The sequence below is a fragment of the Lolium rigidum genome, chromosome 6 (genome assembly GCF_022539505.1).
Source record: "Lolium rigidum isolate FL_2022 chromosome 6, APGP_CSIRO_Lrig_0.1, whole genome shotgun sequence".
Classification (NCBI taxonomy): Eukaryota; Viridiplantae; Streptophyta; class Magnoliopsida; order Poales; family Poaceae; genus Lolium; species Lolium rigidum.
This window is the reverse complement of record NC_061513.1, coordinates 316,113,411-316,128,607: the sequence shown is the minus strand read 5'-3', so window position 1 is coordinate 316,128,607 and position 15,197 is coordinate 316,113,411. Positions and strand designations below refer to the sequence as shown.

Below are 15,197 nucleotides of genomic sequence, written 5' to 3'. Positions count from 1 at the left end.
TTTTTTTTCTTTGGCAGGAAATGGAGCCTGACCTATGTCACTGACGTGTCTATAGGCTAAGCCCAGTTTGAGCCATCATCTACGACATAACCTAAACCAAGTAGCCAAGAACCCAGGATGCAAGATTGGAAGGAAGAGCAAGACAAGTCAAGCATACCACAGCAGCAACCGAAGAGCAGTCGAACCGAAGCAGCCGCGGCAATCCCAGCGAACGGGCGACCTGAGAAGACAGGAAAGACATGATAGTACGACATTAGTTTGCATTTTGATTTAGTTTCAAGTCAGTTGTAGCTATATCACTCAGATCTAATTTTAGCTCAATAAAAAAATTTAATTCACAGGGTTTACCAGGCTATTTTGGTTAACTTGGGTCTCAGGTTTTACATTAGCTTTAAAAGGAAAACAAATTGGAAAACAAAACCCAAATTAATCTGTTCAGAGTTTAAACAGAGGTAGGCATGATAAGCTAGGATAATCTGTAACAATAAAAAGTTCACAGGGTTAAATGAGCAATCAACAATGGAAGAACAATGAAACGGAGAAAACACATGAAGTAAATCATTACTTTGCATTTTGATTCAGTGTAGAGTCAGCTGTAGCTAAATCAGTTAGATCTTATTTTAGCTCAATAACAAATGCAGCATCCATTCTTTTAACTTAGGTTTTGTTAACATTATAAAGAAAACATATATGATAGTTTGCCCACCATTATATAGAGTAATTAAAAAAAGCTTTGATTTCCAAAATCAAGTGGTACATCGTAGGAGAACTAAAAGATATAACGCTAGAGTGTAGAGGTCACAACCCCAGATCTATTTTTTTTAGATAATAGGCAAACAATTGCCCGACTTTAAATTAATAAAGCCACGAAGGTAACAATTCAGATACAACTGCTGGGCATTACAGCTTGGCCACACAAAACGAAGCGCCTACGATAATAAGTTCCAACGATAACAACGGAAAAGCAACAGAAGACCACAGCAAGGCTCCCCGCCGTCTTGACCGTCCAGGTACCCGTTCCGTGGTACGGCCTACTCCTTCACGGCGGCGTTGGCTTGAGCGCCGCGTACAGCTCCCTTAGCTCGCGTGCCATCCAGCTTAAGCCCTCCTTTTCTCTTGACTTGCATTTTAGGCTCCACGATCTGCAAAAAAATGATGATTTTGAAAATAATGTCAGCTGGGTTAGCAATAGTTTTCTTTTCAATGGCAAGTTTATTGCGCACATTCCACAAAGCCCAAGATTGGGCAAGGAACAGGATCCACAGCAATCTTCTGGGGTAACCCGAGAAGCTAGACAGAATGTCGTGAAATTGGGCAAAGTTGGTGGGGCACCAGTTGCACCCGAGCATCTGGCGCGTAACTGACCACGCAAAAATCGCCAAGGAGCAGGAGAAGAAGATATGGCTAGCATCCTCTGGCACCCCGCACAGGGGACAGAGCCCATTGGACGGACCGTGGCGAGCAAGAATCTGTAACCCCGAAGGTAGCTTATCAAGCGCTAGCTGCCAGGAGAAGATTTTGATTTTTAGCGGAACCGGGGCTTCCCACATGTCTTTGAAGTGGGCAATAGACGTGCCCCGCGATAGCGTCGAGTACATGGATTTCACTGAGTAGGATCCGGACTGTTCCAGGTGCCAGAAAATCTGGTCTTGACCCTCGGTGAGATTAACTTCAGCCATGGTATGTTGAAGCTCGACCCATTGCCGCAGTCCCTCTGGATCAAGAGAACGACGGAAGCGAACTTGCAGAGAGTCTTGGTAGATCGCGTCAGCAACCGCAATATCTTGGTTGTCACAGATGGCATACAGCAGAGGGAAGGATTCTAGGAGGGGGCCCTCCCCACCACCGATCCTTCCGAAACTGGTTCTAATGCCGTTCCGCACCTTGTGCTTTGCACCAGCCTTGAACAGATGCTTGATCTTGTGGAGGCTTTTCCAGAAGGGTGACCCTCCCTGACCTGAGCCCGCAAACAGGTCGGAGGCGTCCGCATACTTAGCACGAAGGATACGTGCCCATATCGTGTCCTCATCCTGATAGAGCCTCCAAATCCATTTCAGAAGAAGCGCCAAATTCATCTTTTTGGTATTGAGCAACCCTAGACCTCCCACTTCCTTAGGTCTGCACACAGTTGGCCAGTTCACAAGATGGTACTTCCTTTTTGGTCCCGCGCCTTCCCAAAAGAACTTAGAGCGGTGCGAGTCGAACCTCGCATGAATCCCGTCATGGAGGAGGAACAGACCCATTGCAAACATTGGAAGATTATCAATAACCAGCAGATGCATCCATCAGTTTGCCAGAACGGGTTTTATACACTGAAGCTACTTCGAATAATTGGTTGTATCCTTATAAATGTTTTATAGAATTTGCTAACGAAAGAAAGAAATCACTGTGAATGGAGATATCATCATCCGGGTACCATCTAGAAACTGATGTTCTATTCGGAAATTAAATTAATGGAGACACAAATACTTCAAGATAGATTCATCTGTGCCCAGCAAATAGCCTGATCTAGTACAAACCCCTATGAAAGCGCTAGAAATCCCAAAACTGTAAGAAAGAAAATTTACACAACTACAACTTGATTTGTCCATACAGTAGTTGTCTTAAACCTCCATCTATTCAGTGAAATAGAAACAAAATAGAAACAGTCTCATCTAGGCACTTGTCAAACGGGTGCTTTGGTGATACTGACCCTAGACAGCAAGCAATGGAAAAAATATACAGCTTTTGCACTAACAGTGGTCAGATATGATGAGATAAAAGTAACAGGGCATATACCATCATCATCTATCATAATAGGGTGATACTATGTCTTGGGTTCTGGTATCTTCTGTCTCACTGGCTTGCTTGATTCAAACTCATACAGATTGTCCTCATCCCACTTCACATGATTAGAGCTGAAGAAAAATCAGTAACAGCGTATTCTGAGAAATCCTATGAAGGTAGCTTATGATCACGCAAAGTGAAAGGATCTTAACTTCATTGTTCAATTACCTATCTTAGCCATTAACGCTGCCAGCCCAACCGTCTTCAAGCTGATTGTTTTCCCCCTGTATTCGGGCCAGTTATGACCAAAACGGTAGTCTCTTCAGCAATCATAAAATCTACTGGGATCGGATGGTTCCTCTCCAGCTCAGAAACCTGCAAACTGAAACATAAATTATCCAATGAGCTAACAATACACATTGTTTTCTTCAAACGAGGACTAACCCTAATCTTCATGAAATCAAGGTTTGCTGCTAGTTGATCTTCCTCTGCAATATCTTGTCCATATATCCTCCGCCTCCGAATCTCCTGTAACATGGAAGAAAAATGAGAACTGGATAACCACAGGTTGACAAATAAAAAATAGCATCAAGATGTGATGTTTTAGAGTCTACATACAGTATATTAATAGTATAAAAAATGTAATCAAGCTATCAAAGAATAAATATTTGCATAAACATAGTAGAATAAGATGGGCCTGGGGAAACTAACTGATGTGGCACTTGCAACATCCTTTTTGGTACGACGCAGATTTTCCTGGTGCTTCTGGAGCAATAATGGGTGGTATGCATTTGGAATAAACAGTTTCCATGACCTCTTAGGGAGTTGAGCTGAGGAAGTTGTACTGACAGGCCCATCTTTAGCAATATCGATAGGCCCATGCTCAAAGTTCGGAAAATACAGGTCAGGAAGTGTACCATCATATGCGAACAGCACCTCGTACCCCTTTAACGCCAACGGGCTTGCCGACCTATGCATCTCAACACCTGCGGCACAAGTATACCCCAAATGAAAACACGAGCAAACCATTAGTTAATCACAAGTATAACTGAACTTACTACTGATTGTGGCACATTGCAAAAAAAAGGAGTATGAATTAACAAAAACATTTTCCCCCGAAAAGGAGCAGCAGCAAGACTCAGTTTGCTCAAGACATCAGTAGGAGCTTACCATAAAATACACACACTTGCATGTCATAAGTAGTTGTTTCTATTCCAAATCAACCCCATCGTGCAACAACATAACCTATGGCACAGACCATGAAATGTTCAGAAACTATCAAACTGTAAACTGTTATTTAGCGAAAAAACGGTGCATTAACATGAAACCTTATACGCAGAGTGATGGAATTTTCTCCATCTATTTCCAGAAAAGGCCTCTTTGCAACTATTGGCTCCAAAAATATCTCTTTCAAATAGACTGATCATGGTACAATAAAAATAAAATCTTCCAGAGGAACGGAAGGCAAAAACAAAGGTAAGAGAAAATACAAATTGATTCAGTGCTGAAGACATCAATTCAGATTAGAGTGTGATATACAACATAATGTACATAAATTGTACTTTCTATATAGTAACACAAAATAACACCCAACCAACAAGTGCCAACTAAATTTATCGCCAAGTTATGTATTTAGAGATAGCAACAGTGAACGTTTGCTAGTCCCTGATGTACAAGGACCAATCAAACTAATGGAAATGTATTATCTCCTGATCATATTGTAGCTTTAGGATAGATATTCTGGAATCCTCAAGTCAATTAAGATGAAAGAAGAAAGTGGATAAATGACAGGCGTCGATCCCCAGATAGTATTTTCTGCAAACCGACTAAGAAAACAATAGTAAACTGCTCGACCTAGATTCAGAGGTTTAGCTGATCAAATGTAATTTTATCGAGACTCTAGGTGTGAAACTGAAACTACTTGGTCCATCAGATCCTCACAAACTGATATATGGCATGAATGAATTTAATAAAGAGCAAGTAGTCGCACTCGTAACAAAGAAAGCATTCAGAGTTTCACACAACAGAGACATGATTACATGTTCCAAACCTGTACGTAGGAACCCAGTGCACAAAGTGATAAAACCTGCCTTGAGTTCTCAAGGTAAACTGATCGACCTAGATTCAGAGGCATTCAGGTTTCCACGTAAATCAAGTTGTAAATTTTTGGTTGTACATATCAGGTACAGGTACAGATTCTATAATAAGCTTATCCTAAACTTATAAGAAAAAGCTGGAACATGGAACAGAACACTACAATTCTCATTGTCAAAACACAGCTGCCTGCCCGACTTTGCTCTCGAATAGGATGATTGCACTTATTAGTCATCACATTAATTAATCTCAAGAGCACACAAAAGGGACGAATTTTTTTACGTACCGTGTCAATGTCTAGGACATCAATGATGGAGCACCAGATCTTGTAGAACTTGAACGACACATCCAATTGGTTCACCAGGACGTGCTTCAATTGTTAATACATAGAGGAAACTAAATCAGACGAGTGTTGTTGAGCATATGCTCAGCTATGGTGAAGATAAAAAAGAGCACATCGACTCAGCTATGGCGACAATGAACAGGCATGAGCGGCGCCGCCGGTAGTACAGTCTACAGTACACAAAATTTGAGCAACGAACAGGAATGTGTATGAGCATGTCACAAGGAATGTGACTCAACTAACATGTCAGTGGTTCCGATAAAGTCACCATAAAAAAGTGCTTCCTCCTTCACCAATGTAAGAACTTTTAGCAAGCTAAATTAGTTTGCTAAAAGGTTTGACATAATTACATTACTGAACATAAGAAGAAGTAGAAAGCAAGACTTGGAAGTATGGCAATAAAGCTCAAATTAAAACATTAGAAACATTAAATATTTAGACTAAAACTAAATCTACCCTGAAAAATAAAAACTGGAACTAAGGGATAAAAATGCAAAGAACCCTGTATTAACAATCTGTAGTAAAGTAAGATAATCAACTCTTTCCTCCATCCAGAAATAAGTGAGTCGGAATGGTCAAGATTCAGTTGTATCTATACAGTAAAACACGTCTAGATACATGTGAATCTAGACAAATCGAAGTCACTTATTTCCAGACGGAGGGAGTATATCTTTTCTTAGGTAAATATCTCAAATGCAAGACTACACGCACTACACATGCTACACATGCTGGAAATTTTAATTACCATCTAGCTCTACTCAGTTAACAATGGATGGAAAGAAAATCTCTCGTCAGCTATCAAATGTTCTACAGTAGCAAGATGGAAATCTCCATAAGTAGATGCATTATAAACTTTGGTTGATTATTAGAGAAGAAAATGTCCAATGAAAATATTGCCCCTTTAGAACCCCAGTTGTAATTATAGCAATTGACAAACTGCTTGAGAGTTGAGACTGAATTGACTAAAGAGAATCCAAATATCCCGTAAAATAAATCCAAATATCAGAATGATTGATTAGGCTATGAACACCCACTGTATGGATCTCATAGTCTGCAAGAACCTCTGGACATAGAAGAAATTGAATGAATATCATGAATATTTGCATTAGTGTGATGGCTCATTCAGCCACGATTCATTCTGTAAGATACAAAATCTAAAAACAATCATTGTGTACTTACAACAATGATCGAGGATTATATAAAGGATTCAATTAACAAAGCCGTATGAGCCACTAATGACCGATTCACAGTTAGAAGACGAGTGCAAATAGTGTCTCCGGCAGTGTCTTCATCCTAGTCACAAATAGGAGTGTTGGAACCATGATTTCCTTGTCTGGTCTGATGATCAACCAAACATTTTGCAGTTAAAATATGCCGTGGCAAATGATGAGTAATAAACATAAAAATAAGAAATTATTACATTATTTCAACACATAAAAAGAACCAACATTTAGGGGATCATCACAGATGTTCCTAAGGGGAATTTGTAATGTTGTAAACCCAAAGAAATTGCCTCTCCTGACAGCTGAAACAATCCGTATAACTTCATAAGACAATTTTGACCTCCAAATGCTTAGTGCCTGCGAAAAACCACTAATCATCTGGGCAGTTAAAAAATTAAGGCCTACATAAATTTCTTGTTTTAGTCTTGGGAGTTTGCAAACCGTTCTTTGACAGCTATCAATTATTCTTGCTTGTAAATTATAAGCAAACATCTTTTTCCGAAAAAGACAGTAGTATCTTCAACCGTGTTGTTATTTGTTAGTCTAGTATTTAATACATGGTGTTTAGAGCAGAGTAAACACATGGGATCAATATGATGCAACCTATCAAGATTTTTATTTCCAAGCAAATGCGATCTACAATTTTAAAAAGTCACCTGTCTACGGATCAATAACCATTTGTGTGCATTGAGCCTTCATCCTAGTATTCAGATCTTATTCCCAACAATGATCAAATGTCTCACACCATAAGAAAAGCATTCAGTACATTCCTCTACAGAATCTTTAGAACTGAACCCATGGTTGCAAGTTTATTTAGAGGAACTAAAAAATTCCAGAGTACAAAAAGATAGCACATGAAGCACAATAAAAAGAAAACGCCTACTACAACAGCTCACCACGGATCTCACGCGGTGAAAAAAATAGATGGCTGGGATTTGCTGGGAGCTCAATCGGACGGCCATCATGCGCTGAGATCGGAGGAGCCTCATGGGGGTCTCACCAATTCTCTATACCACCATCCTCCAGAAAACACAAAATCAACCAAATCAGAAAATGAAGACTACTTTGCTTCATAAGGAACATAAAAGAGGAAAGTTATAATGCTAAGAGTACGTTCCAAGCCAATATACAATTAACAAATCACCGTATCCTACTAATAATATTTCCAAGTTTTTTTCATTTACAGCAGTGCATTGGTTTATCATTGTTTCTCTGTTTTCAAAAGTTTTTTTTAGATTATTTGTCGACTTTTGAAAATTAAAAGGCATTCCTGTTTAAGAATCATCTAAAGTCATGGTTAGTTCAAATAGGAGTAGCTGTAGAGACACGTGTGAATGAAATTAGAGAATGAACCAAACCTGCAGTATGGTTATAAGTAATTTTACTTGAACAAAGAAAATCCACAACTTGCAGTATGGTTCGAAGCATAAATGGCAAACCCTTAAATGCCCGAAGAGCAAGATTTTGGCCCAAACTTCCACTTCCAACGCTGAACTGATCCAGGTAATATGTAAAGCAGTGAGTATTTAGCACAATCAGCAACAACAAAAGTCTGAATGTTGAATCATAATACCTGCAGCTCAACATGTGCACAATTTTGAAAACAAATCCATGCAAGAGAGATAAGTTACCTTGCAAAATTAATCTGTTTCTACCTCATAGTGGCTCCACCTGTTGAACTGTGGACCAATGGAGCAAAAAAAAAATAGCCAAGCAGACTGCTAGCCAAGCACGCACGTGCAGCTCCAGCAGCCCCTCCTGCTTGCGCCGGCGGTGCGCTGCTCCTGCTGGCCAGCGGTCGTCCAGGGAGGACGAGCGGCGCGGAGGCTGGGGGTTGGAGACGGGGCGTGGGAGAAGGAGAAGGGAGAGCGGCTAGGGAGGCGAGCTCCTGCCGTGTGGGGCGAGGTCGCCTTCTCCCCCATGCCGAGCTCTGCCTCCTCTAGCCATGGCGCCCAAAGGGGAGTTGAGGAAGACGAGGACGAAGATCCTCCGCACATCTCTGCCTCGTCCAGCCATGAGAGGCCCCGCTGCCGTCCAACCGCCGCCGCAGTCGGAGCTCCCGCAGCGACATCCCACACCCACGATAGCCGCCCTTCTCCGCACTAACTCTGCCCCAACGACCTGCTGCTTCCGCCGGGCAGCTGCCGAGAAAGAGGGGAGGCACGCAGAAGAGGAGGAGGCGGCGCGAAGGGAGGAAGGAGGAGGCGCAGGGGAGGGCGCGGCTGGAGGCGCGAGGACGCCCGGCGGCGGCCATGGAGGCGTGAGGGGAGGGGAGAAGGCGAGAGGCGGCTGCGAGGGGAAGAGGATAGGGTTTGGCTGGTGGCCTCCCGATATTTCTTTGCTGGTCTCTTCTCTCCTCCTTCTGCTGAGCCAATCGTATGGTGCCACGTGAACCAACTGGTGGAGATCGAGCAAGGCAACGCCCAGCCGGTGAGCGCGATGTGGCGATCGTGGATAGCCTGAGGAGGCCCCTATGGGGGGCATCCTTTATATCTTATGTAAAGCAGTGAGTATTTAGCACAATCAGCAACAACAAAAGTCTGAATGTTGAATCATAATACCTGCAGCTCAACATGTGCACAATTTTGAAAACAAATCCATGCAAGAGAGATAAGTTACCTTGCAAAATTAATCTGTTTCTACCTCATAGTGGCTCCACCTGTTGAACTGTGGACCAATGGAGCAAAAAAAATAGCCAAGCAGACTGCTAGCCAAGCACGCACGTGCAGCTCTAGCAGCCCCTCCTGCTTGCGCCGGCGGTTCGCTGCTCCTGCTGGCCAGCGGTCGTCCAGGGAGGCCGAGCGGCGCGGAGGCCGGGGGTTGGAGACGGGGCGTGGGAGAAGGAGAAGGGAGAGCGGCTAGGGAGGCGAGCTCCTGCCGTGTGGGGCGAGGTCGCCTTCTCCCCATGCCGAGCTCGCCTCCTCTAGCCATGGCGCCCAAAGGGGAGTTGAGGAAGACGAGGACGAAGATCCTCCGCACATCTCTCGCCTCGTCCGGCCATGAGAGGCCCCGCTGCCGTCCAACCGCCGCCGCAGTCGGAGCTCCGCAGCGACATCCCACACCCACGATAGCCGCCCTTCTCCGCACTAACTCTCGCCCTAACGACCTGCCGCTTCCGCCGGGCAGTCCGCCGAGAAAGAGGGGAGGCACGCGAGAAGAGGAGGAGGCGGCGCGAAGGGGAGGAAGGAGGAGGCGCGGGGAGGGCGCGGGCTGGAGGCGCGAGGACGCCGGCGGCGGCCATGGAGGCGTGAGGGGAGGGAGAAGGCGAGAGGCGGCTGCGAGGGAAGAGGATAGGGTTTGGCCGGTGGCCTCCCGATATTTCTTTGCCGGTCTCTTCTCTCCTCCTTCTGCCGAGCCAATCGTATGGTGCCACGTGAACCAACTGGTGGAGATCGAGCAAGGCAACGCCCAGCCGGTGAGCGCGATGTGGCGATCGTGGATAGCCTGAGGAGGCCCCTATGGGGGGCATCCTTTATATCTTTAGACTCCAACAAGCACAGTGCCAAGAGAAGAATCGGGGCATTAATCGGCGCCCAATATGCGAGTTGCGGGAAACCAAGGCTTGGAGTTCAAAACCTGAGACTGACGCGCGCGACAAGGCGACAAAGATGCTCCATCCAATCATCGTCCCAAAATATCCCTCATGTATCCGCTGGGCGTGATCAGCCAGTGCGAAGAAGAAGTGAGCCGGGCGTCCCTTCCCCCGAAGTCTTTGGCGACACAGACGGGAGCATGTTGTCTAGGGGGGCAACTTGGCGAATCGCGTGGCCTTCCTCGCTTGGGTAGACTCTCCAGGAATTAGCCGTCGCATTCTTCCAATTTCGGTCCAACTTAACGTCTCTTGGTGCACAAGGAAAGGCGAGCCAAAGCTCCTCGCATTTTTCCCTGCGGCTCTCTCAACTCACATTTTTCCCTGCGGCTCTCTCAACTCACATTTCCCGCATACCCGATCGTGCCGACAATAAGGTCTCCAATCCATAATTAAGGACTAGGGTGCAGAGGTAATACTTAATCAGACTATCGATGAACGTGGTTCTGCTGCTTCTTAGAAAATGTTGACCAGCCGGGAAATGATTCTTCCAGGCTATACGTTGGTATTAGGTGATCTGACTCTCCCTGGAGATGGACGTTAAAATGGTAATCATGTTTAAAGTTTGGACGCGGCTAGCCGGCCTCCGGGGGCTGGTTAGTGCGACCGAGCCCCCACCCCATAAAAGGAAAGTACCCCCTGACCACTTCACGCCACGTCCAAAAAAGGAAATCACATGATTACGTACCCACCTGCTTTCCCCCACCGAACCAGCTAACCCCACTCTTGATGGAACAAAACCCACTCCAGCTTTCTTCCTCTTCCATAATTTCAGGTTTCTCCGACCTCCACATCTCCATGGATTCTTTCTAAATCAAAGGCAACAACCAGAGAACAAAAAAAAACCCCGACTTTAACCTGTAGCTTAATCAAAGATAACTGGAGGCTTCACCGTTTCCCCCTTTTATAGCAACGCCCCGTGTAAAAATCCCCACTCAGGTGAAAATAGATCTGATGTAGCTTCCATCGAGTAGAAGAAAGCAGATTATTTAGAACAAACCGGAGGAAAATTCTCGGGTACAAGTTCAAGTAGAAACTCCAGGCACCCAGTTCAAGTAGATAGTGCGAACAAAACTCTGCGCAACTAGATCTTTGCTGAAACCACATTTGGTAACAAAGCTGGGGTACTAGTTAAGGTACACACTTATTTACATCCAGGAAGCATCTTAGTAGATTACATAGGTACGACTTAGTAACATACCTGTGGCAACATAAAAAATGAAAGTGTATACTTACTTAAAAAAATCATGGATGGCAGAGAAGTACAAGTGCAAGAACTTTAACTCCCCGGTGCAATATCATCACATAGTAGAACAAAACTTGAGCAGGTTGTATCCATATATCAATGTGCACAAAATAGGAAAAATTAAGCAGGTATGAACAAAATTGAGACTCCCCGGAATCAAACATGGTAGTAATATTTATTGGACATATCTTTTGCGCGACAAAAGATTAACATTATACTGACATAAAATATGAAGTTCGGGAACATGTTTTCGAGAAGAAGGTAGCTTCGGCTACTCGTAATTTCTGAATACAAAGCATGTGTCTTATCTGACTTTGTACATTTGTTGTAGCATCGATGTAGGAATAACATTTTGCTTCATTGATCATGCTGGCAGCAACGCGAACTGCTGGTCCGGAAGAATGCAACCATATTAGTATAGTAGTGAGTTTTTTGTGGGTTGTTGTACTGAAAAATGCATAAAAGTTACTTATCATTTATTTGTATCTTGCATGACCAGGGATTGTTAAAAAAACTGAATAACCTAACTTAATTTACTTTCATAAACCAGCTTAGGCATAATTATTAAAACAATTCAGTTACTTTCACAAGCCAACTTAGGAATAATTACCAAAACAACTTAATTGTTTTCAGAAGCCAGCTTAGGCATAATTATTGAAACAATTCAATTACTTTCACAGGCCAACTTACACATAATTATCAAAACTACTCAATTGCTTCCGGAAGCCAACTTAAGTATAATTATCAAACAATTCAATTGCTTTCAGAAGCCAACCGTGGCATAATTATTAAAACAACTCAATTAATTTAAGAAGCCAACTTAAACATGCTATCAAAACAACTCAATTACTTCAGAAGCCAACTTAGGCATAACTATCAGAACAACTCAATTATTTTCAGAAGCCAACTTAAGTATAGTATCGAAACAACTCAATTACTTTTAGAAGCCAACTAAGGTATAATTATCACAACAACTTAATTGCTTTCAGAAGCCAAGTTAAGCATCGTATCAAAACAACTCAATTACTTTTAGAAGCCAACTTGGCTCCATTTGGCATCAAAGTATTTTTTAAAGTATTCTATGAATACTACAATTTTTTTAGAATTACCATAGTATTGAATGCTTTTGGGGCGTTTGGCTACCAACGAAAACCATAGTTTTAATACTGCATCATTTCCAAAAACGCATTATTTTCCCTGTTTTAGAAAAAGTACCACCGGTTTCTTTTTGGAAACCGAGAAGCAAGAAAAACGACGGGGGCGGCTTGATCTATTCCAAGCCGCCGCCGCCTCTGCATTGTTGTCTCTTGAGATGTACTCGCCAACGAACATGGACAAGCCCATACCCGGCTTCCTGGGCAAACACGCAAAGCACACTAGCTAGTCAAGCGCAACACAGCTAGGAACGAAGCTAGAGATGTCCCTCTTAACCACCACAGCAAGGAACATGGCACCATCAAAATTTGGAAGAGAAAGCAAAGCGAAGATATGTGGTGGTACAATCCTTGACGAGCTCATCCCAAGCGTGCCAATGGGGCACGTCATTGCGGGCCACCTCTGTACTAAGGGCACATGAGATACGCAACAAAGGCCGCCTCTTCTAAGCAACGACTTTGAGGCAGTGTTCCAGGACTTAGGGATAACTTACTTGAAAAAATCAGCATGCAACTTATTTACTTCCAGTAAACAACTTAATCACAATATTGAACCAACTTTTATAGAACTGAAAAATAATGGAAAACTTCTGCATAATACATGGCATAAAAATCTCAAAAAAGGCTTAGTGGAAAAAAATTGGTATGCAACTTAATTCTTTTAGTTGACACATTTGGCTTCTAGTGGACAACTTAATCACAATGATGAACCAACTTATTTTTAACAGTAAACATAATGGCCAACTTATGCATAATTTATGGCATAAAAATCTAAGGAAGGGCAAACTTACCGGAAAAAAAAATCAGTATGCAACTTAATGACTTCTAGCAGACACCTTACATACTTCTAGTACACAACTTAATGACAACGATGAACCAACTTATTTTAAAATGAAAACTAATGGACAACTTATGCATAATATCGTGGCATACATATCTCAAAAGGGGAAAATTCAGTATGCAACTTAATTAATCCTAGCAGACACCTTATGTAGTTCTAGTAGATAACTTAATTATAATGATGACCAACTTATTTTAAACTGAAAATTAATGGACAACTTATAAATAACACATGTCATAAAAATCTCAAAAAGAGCAAACTTACTTGAAAAAATCAGTATGCAACTTAATTACTTCTAGCAGACACCTTAGGTACTTCTAGTAGACAACTTAATCACAATGATGAACCAACTTAGGCCAACTTATGCATAATTCATGGCATAAAAATCTTAAAAAGAGCAAACTTATTTTTAAAAAATCAGTATGCAACTTATTTATTTCTAGTAGACACCTTCGGTACTTCTAGTAGAGAACTTAATCACATTGATGAACCAACTTATTTCTGGTATAATGAAACGTGCTAGCTAATATGAAGGGTACTAATATGGCCAGGATTCCTGTTATTCATGTGGTGTGTGCTAATTCAATCGCCATCATCATCATCCGATTAGGCGCCTGGTCGCCTCCCTAGCTACCTAACACGACTGAGGTTCATATCATTCGCCAGTAGCAGAGTACTCACACCTCGCCGTAGTTGTACATGTCATGGGACATCTTGGAGAAGAGCTCGGGATGCAGGCTCTGCTTCAGCTCCTGTGCCGCAGCAGCCTCGTGCTCCGCGTATGCAGCTGCTCCCTCTTGGCCGCACGCAGCAGAGGTGGCCACGAAGTTGCAGAACCTATCCTCCCATGCCAGTATCCTGGGTGAAAACGTTTTTCAAGGGACCAAAAACCACAAGACAGTAATAAGTCTCAGACGCAGCTAGCTAGTAAAAACTTGTTTATTCGGAGAAGTTTTCGTGCGTGTACCAGTTCCTCATGTTTCCTTTGCTTCTATCATAGGACACACCGAGGAGATCCCAGGTTAATCAACAAAGAAATTGTAGCATTAGCACATGTATGGCTGTGGTTTAAACTTATTACGGGTGCATGATGGAGAGAATAAACTAATGGAAGTAAGAACGAAAGAGAGGGCGACCAGTCACACTTGGGGGAGGGTAGTTCGTGGGCAGGAGGCGCCACAAGACGGCGTAGACAAACTGCGAGGCGTTGCTGGTGGCGAGGCTCCGGGGCATGTGCTGCAGCAGGTGCGTCATGGCCACCGGGCTCAGATGCGTCACGAGCAGCCCGGAGATGAGAAACCGAGCTGAGTTTGTGTAGCAGTCAGTAGCAAGAAGCCCAAAGGAGATGGCAATCGATCAAGAATCTTGGAGTGGCACAAGCTGGTAGCCTGCTAGTGCTAGGTGCTGCAGTGCTGCTCCTTCTTGCTTGCTTAGCTTGATGCTGGATTCCCTTTCCTGAGTGTGAATGATCTCTCTATATGGTTGTGACTTGTGAGGCCAGTGCCACAACTTGCCCAAATTTACACCCCGTCCCCTCTCTTGTCTCACTCAAAAATCTCAAAACTCTGATATAATGATGCGTGCTGTCAGAAGCGCAACTGAGATTACCACACACCACATGAATAGCAGGATTCGTCCTGCAATTCCACACCCCTCTCGACGTATGGTTACACACGGTTTTCCCGTGCTTTTTTCAGCGGTAGGATTACCTTAAGCGCGAACATTGCTATGATTTACGCGGCTGCAGTACGAAAATCGAGCAGAAATAAGAGGATTTCAGGAGGATTATTACCTCGATAGTCGAAGTAGCTGGCGAATCTCCGTCACCAATCAATCCCGACCTTGTGCGTGTCTCGGCCAACGCTGACGAACTCGCCGCCCTCTCGCACGCATCTTGGTCCCCGCGGCCCGCGCAGATCTCGCCGCACCTCCGCGTGGCCA

At 43.5% G+C, this 15,197-nt stretch overlaps 2 protein-coding genes across 2 annotated transcripts; both read right to left on the bottom strand.

Moving 5' to 3' along the window:
* Positions 1–2,923: 2,923 nt before the first annotated feature.
* Positions 2,924–3,744, bottom strand: LOC124664647. Its single transcript, XM_047202115.1, has 3 exons — positions 3,478–3,744; positions 3,211–3,294; positions 2,924–3,141 (listed from the first exon to the last, which is right to left on the bottom strand). Exons 1-3 carry the CDS (start codon positions 3,742–3,744, stop codon positions 3,031–3,033), a joined length of 462 nt encoding a protein of 153 aa, XP_047058071.1. The 3' UTR covers positions 2,924–3,030.
* A 6,699-nt stretch (positions 3,745–10,443) lies between these two features.
* Positions 10,444–14,621, bottom strand: LOC124664644. Its single transcript, XM_047202113.1, has 5 exons — positions 14,224–14,621; positions 13,938–14,114; positions 11,537–11,654; positions 10,708–10,824; positions 10,444–10,542 (listed from the first exon to the last, which is right to left on the bottom strand). Exons 1-5 carry the CDS (start codon positions 14,232–14,234, stop codon positions 10,444–10,446), a joined length of 522 nt encoding a protein of 173 aa, XP_047058069.1. The 5' UTR covers positions 14,235–14,621.
* Between the last annotated feature and the right edge of the window lie 576 nt (positions 14,622–15,197).